This window comes from Apis laboriosa, unplaced genomic scaffold (genome assembly GCF_014066325.1).
Source record: "Apis laboriosa isolate Shangri-la unplaced genomic scaffold, ASM1406632v1 scaffold34_cov151, whole genome shotgun sequence".
Lineage (NCBI taxonomy): Eukaryota > Metazoa > Arthropoda > Insecta > Hymenoptera > Apidae > Apis > Apis laboriosa.
Genome location: NW_025222928.1, coordinates 4503504 through 4516738, shown reverse-complemented (window position 1 = coordinate 4516738; position 13235 = coordinate 4503504). Strand labels below are relative to the sequence as shown.

Genomic DNA, 13235 nt, shown 5'->3' with positions numbered 1-13235 from the left:
GCGTGCCAGCCGCCGGAAGTCAACCGATCGAGATCGTGGATGAACTTGAAAATTTCCCGAGAAGCTTTTCTTAAGAAGCTCGAGAACCGGAATATGCTTCGACGGTGTCGACAATATCTCGTGGGACGCGAATTGCTTCGTGTACGGACTACTGTCTACTAAAGTAGATATGTGATTGGTAGTGATACAGTGATACGAATATATAAGTTTAAACGTGAATTCAGGAAAAGCGTTGCGAAGAAACTTTCCTTGTCTAACGAATTATATAGTTTCGTGCAATTAGGATAATATATTATGTCGATAATATATTATATATATTATTTACGCGTGTGAATTTTATCTGCAAATAAATACCTGAATACGACCGCAAAAGCGTTATCAGATTTAATTAGTTCTCGCGAAACATTGGATTTTATCCCGGAAACGGAGAACACCTATTGTGTAATTGAAACACAGACGAAAAAGGGAAATTAGGAGATTCGCAATCTCAAATTCGTAATTCCAATTCGATTCGAGACTTTTCTTAGAGAAGCTAACGAAGCTAACGGACGATATGCTTCGACGATGTCAACGATATCCCAGGTCTCGTGAGATGCAAATTGCTTCGTGTATGGACTATTATCGAGGTAGATATGTGATTGATCATAAGTTTCAACGTGAGTTAAAGAATCGTGAAAATTATGCAATTTGCAAAAAGTGTTGCGAAGAAACTTTCCTTGTCTCGAGTAACGAATTATATAATTTCGTCAATTAAGAGTCAATCTGTATAATATACGCGTGTGATTTTATTTGAAAATAAATACTTAAAAAGTGTTATCAGATTTAATTAGTTCTCGCGAAACATTGGATTTTATCCCTGAAACGGAGAACACCTATTGTGTAATTGAAACACGGAAAAATTAGAAGTACAGATTCGCAACTTCAAATTCGTAATTCCAATTCGATCGTGAAATTATTCGAAAAGTTTCGGCGACTGCGTTTCCGAAAAGCGAAACCGATCCATTCCAGCCCGCCGCCTATCGTCGAAACTTCTATTATAAAGCGCATTGACCGTCGAATGGAACGGCTAATATCTAGATAAATGTGCGGTTTCGAACGTAAAATTATAGGGGACGGATCGGCCAATGACGCGTATTCACTGGAACCGGTTCCCGGATGCGAAACAGAATCTTTTCGGTCGACCAAGGGCCTCGCCTCGCTCAGAAAGATCAACCCTGCTGTTCTCTTCGTTATTAATACTTGTACCGTTCATATTTATTTGACAAATAAATTTAAAATCCTTCCTCCGTGACAAGTAGCGCAATCTTATCTAATCTAATTCGTGCGAAATAGATTTTAATTTGTAATTGTATAAGATAAACACAAAGATATACAGATATCTATTAAAAATTTTAATATTTTCCTTTTCTTTTGATTATAACGTTATTATAGAATATTAGCGTATGTGGAAAAAAGTCACAAGAAATAGGAAATAAAATTGATTTTGGAGTTAAATAGAACGGAACAACAAGGTTAAAACGAGCGCAACCATCGGGAGGGAATTTCAATGATTTCTCGTTTCACGCCGTTGAATCTCGTGATACTGTTAACCTCGAATCCTCTCATTAAGCGAAGACTTAGGCGCGGATGGAAAAACGACCACGACTTATTAGATCCGCCAAGTTTTTCCTTCCGCCTGGCAAACCGTTACGTGCAATTGCGATTCGGTTTTACAGTTCGAATTTTTTCGAAAGTCTCGTCGCAGACATCTCTTCCCGTCACGTCGAGCCGTTTCGCCACTTCACCCAGAGGACCCAGATATCTTTTAAATACCGTGACGAATGTTGATGATCGCGCGGAACTGGTCCCTGTCTGGTTTTTTTGGCGGAAAAAAAGACGCGCGCGGCCAAAGATTAGACCGATTCGACGATAACGGTGGAATGAACAGATAGGCGCGGCGTTTAAAGTGGAGCAGAGGCGCAAAAAACGCGATCGAAACGGGAAACGAATGATGGAATTTTGCGAGCGGGAATCATTCTTCGAGGACCGTTTCGAAAATACCGCGATCGAAACGTTTCGAAACAGGCGACAATTATTCGTATTTCCCAGAAACGAGAGAAAGGAGAAAATGGGAGAAATTTAAATAAATATCTCACGTTGGAGTACAATGAATGTATTCATAGGACGTTTAATCTATTTGGTTCTGGTTAATTAGCATTTAAATGCTGTAATAAGCATAATAGTGTGCAAATACTTTCCGTGGCCACTGTATTTCCTTCTACGGAAGAATAGCCATAAATGGTAGAGAAACGCGAACCAGTCTATTGGAATTACAGGTTAAATTTCACAAAAGCCACGTGTTCTCGATAGTCCGTGGCAGGTAATACGTCGAATTCTTTGGGCGGTAAATAACGATGAAGGAACGCCAATAAACTACGATCCCGTGATAAATAACTAACCGAGGATGTACAACCGATTCCCGTGAAACTCTATGTTAATTCAGTTTGGATTAAAACTCGTTCGAAACTATTTCCGGTACGAAGAAAGTCAAAAGCGGTAGAAAAGCGACTGATGATTGATTTTCACCGATTGTTTGGAAATTTCGTATAGAAATCGAACGGTGCGTGCACAATGCACGATATACGACACGGATGAGGGGTGCGTGCACGTTCGAGACAGGAACTTCGAAACTTAAATTCCGAGCCTTTGTCCCTGCGTGGGCGGAATTTCGAGTGGCTGTATCTTAGGGTACGATCGACACAATAAGCCGGTTGACAGAAAGAGGGAGCGGAAAAATTGCGTGAAAAGGAAGGAAGACGCGGCTTGGAGGGAATGAAAAATCGTAACGCGAGAGAAAGAGAAGGAGAAATGGTAAGACAAAGACGTAGCGGAGCACCTACTAAAGATATATTCATGGTGTTCCGCCTTTTGTCCCCTAATCACTATTGTACGCTTGGATTCCGTATATACCGAATGGGGCACCAGATGTATACCATTGCACAGAGAATACAACGTAGCGTTTCATCGATTCAGCTAATTTCCCGAATACGACCAACGAGAATAATGGAACCGAAGTAGCTTTGCAATAGCAATTGTGATACGGTGTTTTAAATTAAGTTATGTACTTATACGATATGTTCGTATCGCGTAAAATTGCGTAAAATTAAATTCGAAATAAGATAGAATATCGCAACTTGTGTAACGTACGCTAACGCCATCTGTTTGTCATTTCCTTCGTGCTCGAAATAAAACCGCCATTAATATTATCGCCATTATACATATACGTAATAGAAAGATATTAGATATTCTCTACCTACGTAAAAATTTTGTGTTCACGATAGATTCATCGAAACCCATTTACAAATTAAAAACGCAATCCGTTTCGTTGGGGATAAAATAGATATGGATATAATATGGGATGCATAGACATGGTTGCGTGCAATGGAATTGATACAGCCCTGTGCACGCTAACCGCGTGTATTCGCGGTATTTATCATTCGAACGTGACTTACCTTTGCCGACGACATAGAGAAGGAGGTAACTGCCTCTATGGCTCATCCTGATGCGTTTCCGGGAGAAAGGGCCGAGAACAGGGCTTATTGGTCACGGATACGATCTTTCGGTGTGTGGAAGCTCGACGATATCTCGATCTACGAACATACGGCGACCATTGTTAGAGAGAAAAAACTGGCGAGAAATCGACGATCAGAACACACATACAAGTAGAGAACAGACGAGTTTATTCCCATTTGAATGAATATTTCGCAATAGTTTCACTAGCAAAAATGGCTGCTTTGATCGAAAGCAGAATAGAATCAAGGTTAATTCGAGGCAATGAGTGACGCCACTACCACCAGTTACATAAATGGTTATATTGTTAGCTTATTACGGTTACGATCAAAGTCAGACGTTTTTACGTAGGTTGCAAGAAAGATTATCACGTAAAGCAAATAATGTTACCTTTATGCGTTGAATTATACGTTGATTGCACTGATTTCTTCTTGAAATTCACTCGCACGAAATCTCACTGCGATACTCCATTGTGACCGCGCAAATTAACTAACTTTAAATCAATATTTTCGCTAGTGACCACCAGATGGTACTTCTAAACTTGCATCAACCAATAGCGTACGTAGATTTTGTCAAAGATGCGATATAGACTAGATCGATCAATCGATATATTTTTTATTCTATGACTCACTTCGCACACCTTCTATACCAAATCGTGTGAGAATGGTACCTAACGTCTAGTTTAAACGTCTAGTTTAACGTTCAGTTTAAAGTGATATTAGTAATAATTAGAATTAAAATTAGAAGTATATACTTATATAATTGTGAAATTGCATCATTAAACATCTTTCAGAGTTAAAGATATATTGATAGAGATATATACTTGTGTTTGTGTATTATTTAGTGTAAACTTTTGCAATGCAAAAATATTTTTTCTGCGATAGAATACATTCTTCGAAACTTCAGGTATGTGTTACAATAATTTATAATCATTATTAATTGTTGCTCTTAATCGAAACAAAAGAAAACGTGTTTTTAAAAATTTTCGTAATATTCGTCGTATTTTTCCGAAGTGGCAAACCTATCTTCCCATCGATCAGTAAAAATATCGAGTTTATTTATTTTTCTTTGACTGTTCATTCGAGTAGACATTCCCAGAATAACTTTTTTTCGTTCTTTAAATTTAATTTTTTCGTTTTTCAATATATATAATCGAAAACATAAATATTTAATTCGTACTCGATAGCCTCTAAAAAATTTTCTATCTTCGTATCACATAACCTTGAATTCTATCGGAAATATTGCATTAATCATTCCGCTCTGTCCGTGCGAATAGTCGTAATGACCGATGATTCGTTCAAGAAATCTCTTCGTGTGAAACTCAATTTCAACGTTGCTGCGTATACATTGGTGGTTAAATTACATATTCAGAGTAAGACGAGGTAAATCTTTTTTCGCGTATCGTGTAAATGAGAACTATAACGAGAATATAATGCTCTCTTCCGCAGTCGAGTCAGCTGGACGCTCGTTAGGTTAGGTTAGCATTTAAATAAGAACATATGTATAGGTTTCGCTACGATCAGGTATCGTGGTAATTGGTAGAAAAGCAGCGCGTGGTCTGACCCGGAAGTCACACGATCTCTTATCCTCGTCTTGATATTTCGAACGCCCCGTAAGCAGAATATATTTCACGAAAAGAAATGCATACGCCACGCTCTTTTGCCGACGTGACGACCATTGTTCCGTTTCGCGCACTCGTTGCCCCAAGCCTCTCTATGGTCAGTTGAGTGCAGTCAATCTGAAGTGGCCCGAGGCTACCGAATTACAATGGAGAAAGAACAGCCTTTCTCCAGCCGTGGTCGGCCACAAACAGGCAACCAAGTTGGACACAGGTGCATGCAGATAACCGTACAATGCGCCGAGTACAACCTCCACAACTTACGGAGATCGTCTTTTTCTCCGCCACACACATCGTTATCTTAAAAGTGAACTCGTTGAACGAACAAAGAAGAATTTAAGAGATTTTAAATATTTTATAGAACGTCTGTAAATAACGGATAAAATAAATATCGTGATTATTGGAAACGAGGTAAAATTGTAAAGGTAAAATTTTTTTGATAAATTCACTTATAATTTTTAGGAAAAAAAAAAAAAATTAGAATATAGTTTGAAGACACGAATGAACGAAAAATTAATAATTTTATCTAATATATATATAATCTTATGAAACTAGTCAAGGGACAAAAAATAGGAACATATTCGTACATATTTTGCATTGTAAATTTCGCGTGTGCAACACTGTCGTCGATAATATACGTAGGTAAAAAATACGAGCTACGAGAAAAGTTGGAATAACAAAATGTTACGTTGAGCGTTTTTATTTTAAAACAATACGTGGATGGTCGAGCGTTTAGCTCTTAGCAAAACATCGTTCTATTTACACACGTTTTTAAAAAATAGGCATCTATTATCAATTATTCGATATAGTGTATATCAAAGATAAAAAAAAAAAAAAAAAAAAAAAAAAGTGACGAGTGTATTTTCGAAATATACGAAGGTAGCTGGAAAAATGCAACTTGATTAAATTTGGGAAAAATATGTGAAAACATGGAGGAAAGGAGTGGTCGATCGAATGAATAATAAAAAATGGTGTTTGATGAAATTTCAAAATTTCATTTCGATGCATTTTGCCAGCGAGCTTGGTGTAACAAAATATTAACAGCGGCGACAGGGACGTATTACCGGTTTATTCAAGGGAAAGTATCGGTGGTATCATTAAGGAAATATGATTCACAGACGAAATAGCGTTAAACGCGGTTGACGAACAATAAGGATAACAACCAACCGTCTGCTTTGTCGTTCGCATAACAATATCCCCCTCGTAAAATCCCAGTTACGTGTATGTGACGAGGAACGGAAAATAAACGAAACCGACAGGGAACCGAGATCCCTCTCGTTGTTGAGACGTGTAGTGCAACGGGTCGACGTATGAAGGTGGTAGCCATGGCTACCTGTCGCCAGAGAAATTGCACGTTTATGCAGATGTTCCAGACACCGGAAAAAAGAGCGACGTGGTAAGGATATCCGTGAGTCGGAATGCGTCATGATTTTATCGATTCCCCTTTCCGACAATCCATCGATTCTTACGTCTTGTAAAATGAAAACCAGTGACGGCCGAGGTTTGTCAGATGTTTCCCTTACTTCTCTAAAAAAAAAAAAAAAAAAAAAAAAAAAAATTGGCCGAATCGATAAAAATCACACCGTGAGGAAACAAATACGTGTTCGAGAATCATCGTCATCTTGCTCCTGTTCGCGAATGATCGAGTCTAATTGATCCGGATTAACGCGAAACCACTGTATTGTTACTCGATGGACGACACCTCTTGTTTTTCGTGTAAAAAGAATAGCTTCGTTTAAAAAAAAAGAAAGAAAAAAGTTGAAAGAAAAAGCAGAGCGGAGCGAGGGATAGAGAGAAGGGAGTGAAATAACGAATAAAGCTGGGAACAAAAGGGACGAGGGAAATCAATCGGCGAATCGTCCATTTCTCGAGCTTGATTAGCGTTTTAGCTATTCGGTTTAACCTTTGCTGTTGCGGAACAGGCCGATGAATGTCGCAACTGAAACACCCCCCGGTGTAACGGGCATTTATTTTTATTCACCGTGATTAAACGCGATGCGCAAGAAATACGCGCACACGCGCGTATGAATATTTACATTCCACCGCGGCGTATAAATAGCACTCGACGGAGGGAGGGGAAAAAAAAAAAAAAAAAAAAAAAAATAGGTTGAAGCGGGGACACACACCCCGGCCGTAGATATCAACCGGAAGCGGTATCCACAAATTCCCTCTCCCGTGTTCCGCATTGCGTATAATTCCTGTCGAGCTTAGCACGGTAAATCGTGTATTTCTCTCAAATCGACGTGAATATCCGCATTTGTGAAAACGCCGTTTGTCCCTCCTTCCCATCCCCCCCCCCTCCCTCCCTCCCTCCCCTCTCCCCCGGGGTAAATGATTCGACACGCTGATTTTCGGATTAATCGGATGAGCTTTGTTGCCTTAGAGTATGCTCCCTCTGAAAACGACGTCAGTGTCGGTTGAAATTCGTTCGTATGGAATTTTATTCAGATAAATACGAAGTTAGTATCCCACCTTGTATCTGTTTAGATTTTGCAACGATTCTTGAGATTTCTTCAATTCGTCTATCACGTATTTCGTGTCCTCCTCCTCCATCTTGGAATTTATAGTGTCGCCGTACGTGATGACGCGTATCATGGTCGAGCTCTCTTCCTTTTCGGATAGCAAACTCGCCTAAACGTTTTTTCGTTGTGTGTGACAAAAATGATTCTTGGAAATATAACGGTTTAAGAATCGTCGATCGTTATATAATCGTTTCTTTTTTTTCACCTTTGATTCTTTTGTACTTGTGGTGGTGTTCGTTGTGCTGGTAGTGCTAATTTGATGGCTAGGTGGTTGAGGTTTCGCACGAGGTTGAAAGAGAGCCATGAACGGATAGACAAAGAAAAACGACAGGTTCAGAATAAATTCTGATATCCTGAAAAAGAAGGGACAAGTGATCGGGTGAAGGAAAAATTGGTCGTACAAAAAAAAAAAAAAGAAAAAGAAAATACTTTTTTCTACTCTTACCTATTGCACACTCTGACAGACTTTTGACACGTATCTGGATGCACAGGTTGCCCTAATTCGTTAAATACAACGCTTCTTGATCTTAAATCTTTCTCGTAATATCTTTCCATCTTTTCGGTATTAATTAAAGTGTCCAATCCGCAACGACCTACTGTCGGCACGCACAAGCCGAACAACCATTTAAAGAAACCTAATAAAAAAAAATTCCCCTTTAATTCTCGTTTCTCAAAAAAAAAAAAAAAAAGATCTCCAATTGATTTCTAGATTACCTAGAAGAAGTAGAAATAACAGCAAAATGGTCAAGACAGAGCAAACAATCGTCATAACGTTAGGCCAAGTAATTGTCATTACGCCGGGCCAAATCGTAGGCCAAACTTTAGGCTCTTCTGGAATTTTTGGAACCAGCTTCTTTTCTTCAAGACCGGCGACACGATAATCTTTGATCTTAACAGGCTTAAGTCTTGTTTCTGTATCGTTTTCTGTATCGGTACACGTGCACTCGGAATTTTCCACGCAAGAGCAACGATTCGCTTTTCGTACATTTATCCTTCTTCGTGCCACCAGCTGGTTGTAACGGTTTATAAGTATCGCTGGAAAAAAAAAAAAAAAAAAAAAAAAAAAAAGAAACGAAACGATGAAATCATCAAAAAAGGAAGGCAAAAGGATTTCTTTTCTTCCAAATTGATTCGTTCGAGTTGTTGAACGAAGGAATAAACCCTTGGGAAGGGGGAAGGAAGGGGGAAGGAAATCGACCAACGCGAGTTTTCGCGACATTTACCGGAACAAGAGAATTCTTCTAAAGGGAGTTTGCCGTACAAATTCAGAGTTATTTCATGATCATGATGGGGGGAGATAGTCTTCGTCTCTTTCTCGACGTTCAACCACGATGGCGGAAGTCCTTGGGGACACTCCGTAATCCGGACTCGGTAAGAGGACGGAGATGGGCCTTTGTTGGTAATCAGCACTGTTATCACCGTGTTATCAATTTTAGTATTATCTATATGGACCTCGTTTATTTGACCAATCGACCTGAAATTTAATACGAACATCGTATTTCACCTTCGTTAAACGTGAAAATATAATCGTATCGACCGTACGCCAAACAATGATGTCTCAAAGGCGATACGATACACGTTGCAATCGTTACTATTTGCTTAGAATTCGTCGCTCGAATCCCAATCATTTTATCCCAACCTCCGCAAGCATCGCAGTTAGCTTGATCAATATCGGTCGTTCGAAGGCATGAAAAAACTAGCTGCAATGTCGAAATGAAATTTCTACCGAATTATGATTCAAAGTCGGTATGATAATTTTTGAACGGTACGATAAAATGAACGCCATTATTATAACGAGAAATGCGTTTTCTAGATCACATTTCGCCCGGCATCGGTTTTCCTTTCTTTCTTTCTTTCTTTCTTTCTTTCTTTTTTTTTTTTTTTTTTAAGTTGTCGTACAGTAGACAAACGGAATACGAATGGAAACGTATCCCCGAAACGATCATCACCTCTCTGGAACTCACCCGGGTTTGAGAAGGCTATTGTAGTCCTCCCTGAGTTCGACGTCGATCACAGACACGTGCATCGAATGGTACTCCAGAGCGAGGAACTCGTGGCTTCCGGTTCCGTTCACATTGTACTTGATGGCTTCGCTCGGCACCCGGGCGAAATTGCTCAAGAAGTAGCAACCGGCCCGCCCAGACTTCCGTGCTTCCTACCACCACGTCACATTAGATCGAACGTGTAACGATTCGATAACACCCACCAGTTTACGGAAATGTTGCCGCCACCAACGGCAAATATTCGGCCCACCCTTCCGTTCCTGATCCATTATAATAATAAGAGCAGACCTCTCGCAGGGCTCGTGCACAGATACCGCGCAGTTTACCGCGCGCAATGATACGTAAAAATTGAAAAAATTTTTTTTTTTTTTTATTCACCATTCATCACGCCCTCTGGCATGCTCCCTGGAATTATCATTAAAGATAATTTTCACGTGCAGGAAACTTGCGCGCAACTTTTATTGGGATGGAATGTCGGTTTCGCGCAACAGTCGCATAGCGTTTCACATGCAATCATACGAATCATGTTTATTTAGATGAAATTACACGTACTTGGTATTAATGCAGTTGCCACAATGAATTCACTCATTGTACCGCCTCGCAGCTCGTATAGCGTTTTACGAACGAACCCATTAAATTCGTACTTAATAAAATTACATTAGCGTAACAAGTGATACACGGTATGAGTGCTAAAAAATGCGCCCCTCTTACATGTCACGTACATTGCGCCATTGCGAATTAGCAGAATGGTCGCCGGTTAAATAATCTAATAATTAAATCTTTCTCGACTCGGTATAATAATTGTTGTGTGTGTAAACAGCAAATGTTGAAATAATTCGGTTACATCATTTATCAAGTATCAATAATAACTCTAATATTAATAAAGGAATTGCATGGTGTCGCAGGTAGCTATGGAATTACCGTCCACAAAAAATATCCGTGCGATTGAAAATAATCGGGGGGGGGAGAGAATAAAAATACGGTGGACAGGTTGATGTCACTATCGCTTCGTTTATTGCGCTTGTCATACGTACGATGTCGTGCCTCCAGTAGTCGAGTGGCTGATTTTTCAAACAGGTTCCACTGACATGCTCGCACCGATCCGGTTGGCCAGCGAATGCCGTGAATCCTACACCAGCCTTATCACACTCGTCTACATCCCCACTGATCTTGTTCGCTTCCACAACTAGGTATTCGCTTGACCATCCTATACAACGTATATCGAAACTTTCTCTTTTACATTATAATGGCTGATATTGTTTGATCTTTTCGTTTACGATATTATTTTCAAAACCTTTAGCCTCTGAATACTTTGCTCTTTCCTCAGAAAGCCTCGACGGTACCAATAAGCGATCTCTCGTTGGATCCAAATTGTATTCGATGCCCGATGGCGATCTCATTTCGTTATACTTAAGAGCCACCGTATTTCCTTTATTTCGATAGTATTTATCGAAGGTACCCAATCTGATGAGATAAACGTCCTGTGTAGCGTGAATTTAGTGACTCCAAGATCTCAAACGTGCTTAATCGCTACGCTTCTGATTGCACCTTACCTTATGATCGAACCGTTCGACAAATCCTTCCATAGAATCGATCCATCGGGCAACGTATGCTTCACGTAAAGCCGTAGATCTACCTTATGAACTACTATGGGCTCTTCCAATTGATACACCGAGTACCTGAAAAAAAAATTCGCGTCGTCTTCTTTTTCCTTTTTTTTTCTTTTTTTCCGAAAAAGAAAAGGAAAACGAACCATAAATCGCTGAAGCGTAGACAGTGAGCGGATTCTAAATATTTTAACGCGTCTACGTTAGGAGGATGCCTGGGATCCGAGCAATCTTGACCGCCCCGAATTTGCCGTTGTTCCTTCGCGTTCCTACTTTCGCCCGCCGTTCCTTTCGTAGATCGCATATTTCTGCTCCTTTGCTCGCGCGAGGAAAATTTATCACGATCCCTCCACTTGATCCCATAATCGAGATTCGAAGGTTGAATCTGCTCCTCCTCCTGTTCCTCCTCCCCCTCCTCCTGTTCCTCCTCCCCCTCCTCCGACAGCATAAGTAAGTTCCTCTTGAAAGGCCACTTGCTCTTTTTGTTATTCTTCTTGTTCCTATCCCCCTTCCCCTTCTTCCTTTTCCGCTTTCTTCGCCGCTTCTTCTTCACGTGCTTCGCGTTCTTCTTCTTGCCACCGTGCTCCCCGTGTTCGTTCGTCAACTGTGCGTTATCCACGACCGTCTCCCTTTTCCCCAACCCGTCCGATTCATCTCCCACGCAAACGCCGTTGTTCTTCTTCGACGTCTTCCTCCGATCCCCCTCGAGATTCGACTCGAGGAATTGCTCGTCCGCGCTCTTCCCGCCCACGGTCCGCGGATGACCCTCGTCCTTGAACGGCGCCTCCTCTCGCACGCTGGCCAAATCGGCCGAGCCGATCCTCTCCACCTCCACCAGATCTATCCCCCCCTCGTCCCCGGCCCGATCCTCCAACCCGCCCTCCACCGTTTCCTCCCCAATTTTCCGTTTCGCGTCCCGTTTCATATCCTCCCCCCTTATCACGGATTCGATTATCTCCTTGATCAAATTACGATCCTCCTTCGAGCTCTCCTCGACCCCGTTCGAGTACTCTTTGCTCTTCACCGATCGTGGATTATTCTTGGAACGGGCCTCGTCCCCCAGCATGACCACGGTCTCGGTCGTGGCCAAATCCTGGTAACCGGGCGCGGCGAATTGCTTCAAACTCCAAAACGTTCGATTATTGGGCACGATGATAAATTTCTTGAGGTGTATCAACGTGCGCCCGGGCGCGTCGCTCGAGGTCACGTTATCCGTGACGAGCCTCTCCAACTTCTTCACGAATTCCGAGATGGCCAGCATGTTCTTCTTCTCGATCGTCTGGTCGTTGGCGAAACCGTAATCCGGCTTCACTTTCTTCAACGCCTCGGGTCTTATCTTCTGCTTTGGAAAGCTGAGCTCCGCCTTTATCACGGTCTCGTTCATACGCGACAATATGGTGGTGGTCGCGATGGTCGTGGTCGTGGTCGGCGGGCTGGTTCGCGCCCGCGGGGTGGTCGTGGTCACCGCTTGAACGGTGGTCACCGGTCGGATCACGATCGGTTTGCACAGAGTGGTCGGTTTGCACGTGGTCGTCGGTTTGCAAGTGGTCGTCGGCATGCACGTGGTCGTTTGGGCCATTGTGGTGGTTATCAAGGGGAGGGCCTCGGTCGTGATCGGCGTTGGCTCGGTCGTGCTCGGTGCCGCCTCGGTCGTGGTCGTGGTTGTCGGCAGACACGTGGTCGACGGTTCGCACGTGGTCGTCGCCGCCAACTCCAACTCGGTTATTCCCGAGATATTCTTCAGATACGTGTGCTCCTCTTTCTCCGGGTACGTGAGCTCCGCCTGTATAACGGTTTCGTTGGCGCTGCTTATTATAGTGGTCGTTTCGGACGGTAGCAACGTGGCCGCTGCCGCCTTTTCCACCTGCTTCTCCACCTCCATCTCCGAAATCGCGGTGATGTTCTTGGGTGCCACGTGCTCCGGATACGATAGCTC

At 41.9% G+C, this 13235-nt stretch overlaps 1 protein-coding gene across 2 annotated transcripts in view; it reads right to left on the bottom strand.

The window, feature by feature from the left end:
* The window catches only part of LOC122714666, a 172584-nt gene extending 168603 nt beyond the window's left edge, over window positions 1-3981 (bottom strand). For both annotated transcript variants that reach the window (XM_043936204.1, XM_043936205.1), the window contains exons 1-2: window positions 3940-3981; window positions 3492-3629 (exon numbers count right to left, since the gene is read on the bottom strand). In XM_043936204.1, the coding sequence (XP_043792139.1) occupies window positions 3492-3506 (15 nt within the window). In that variant the 5' untranslated portion in view covers window positions 3507-3629; window positions 3940-3981. The remainder of the gene's footprint in view (window positions 1-3491; window positions 3630-3939) is intronic.
* Between the last annotated feature and the right edge of the window lie 9254 nt (window positions 3982-13235).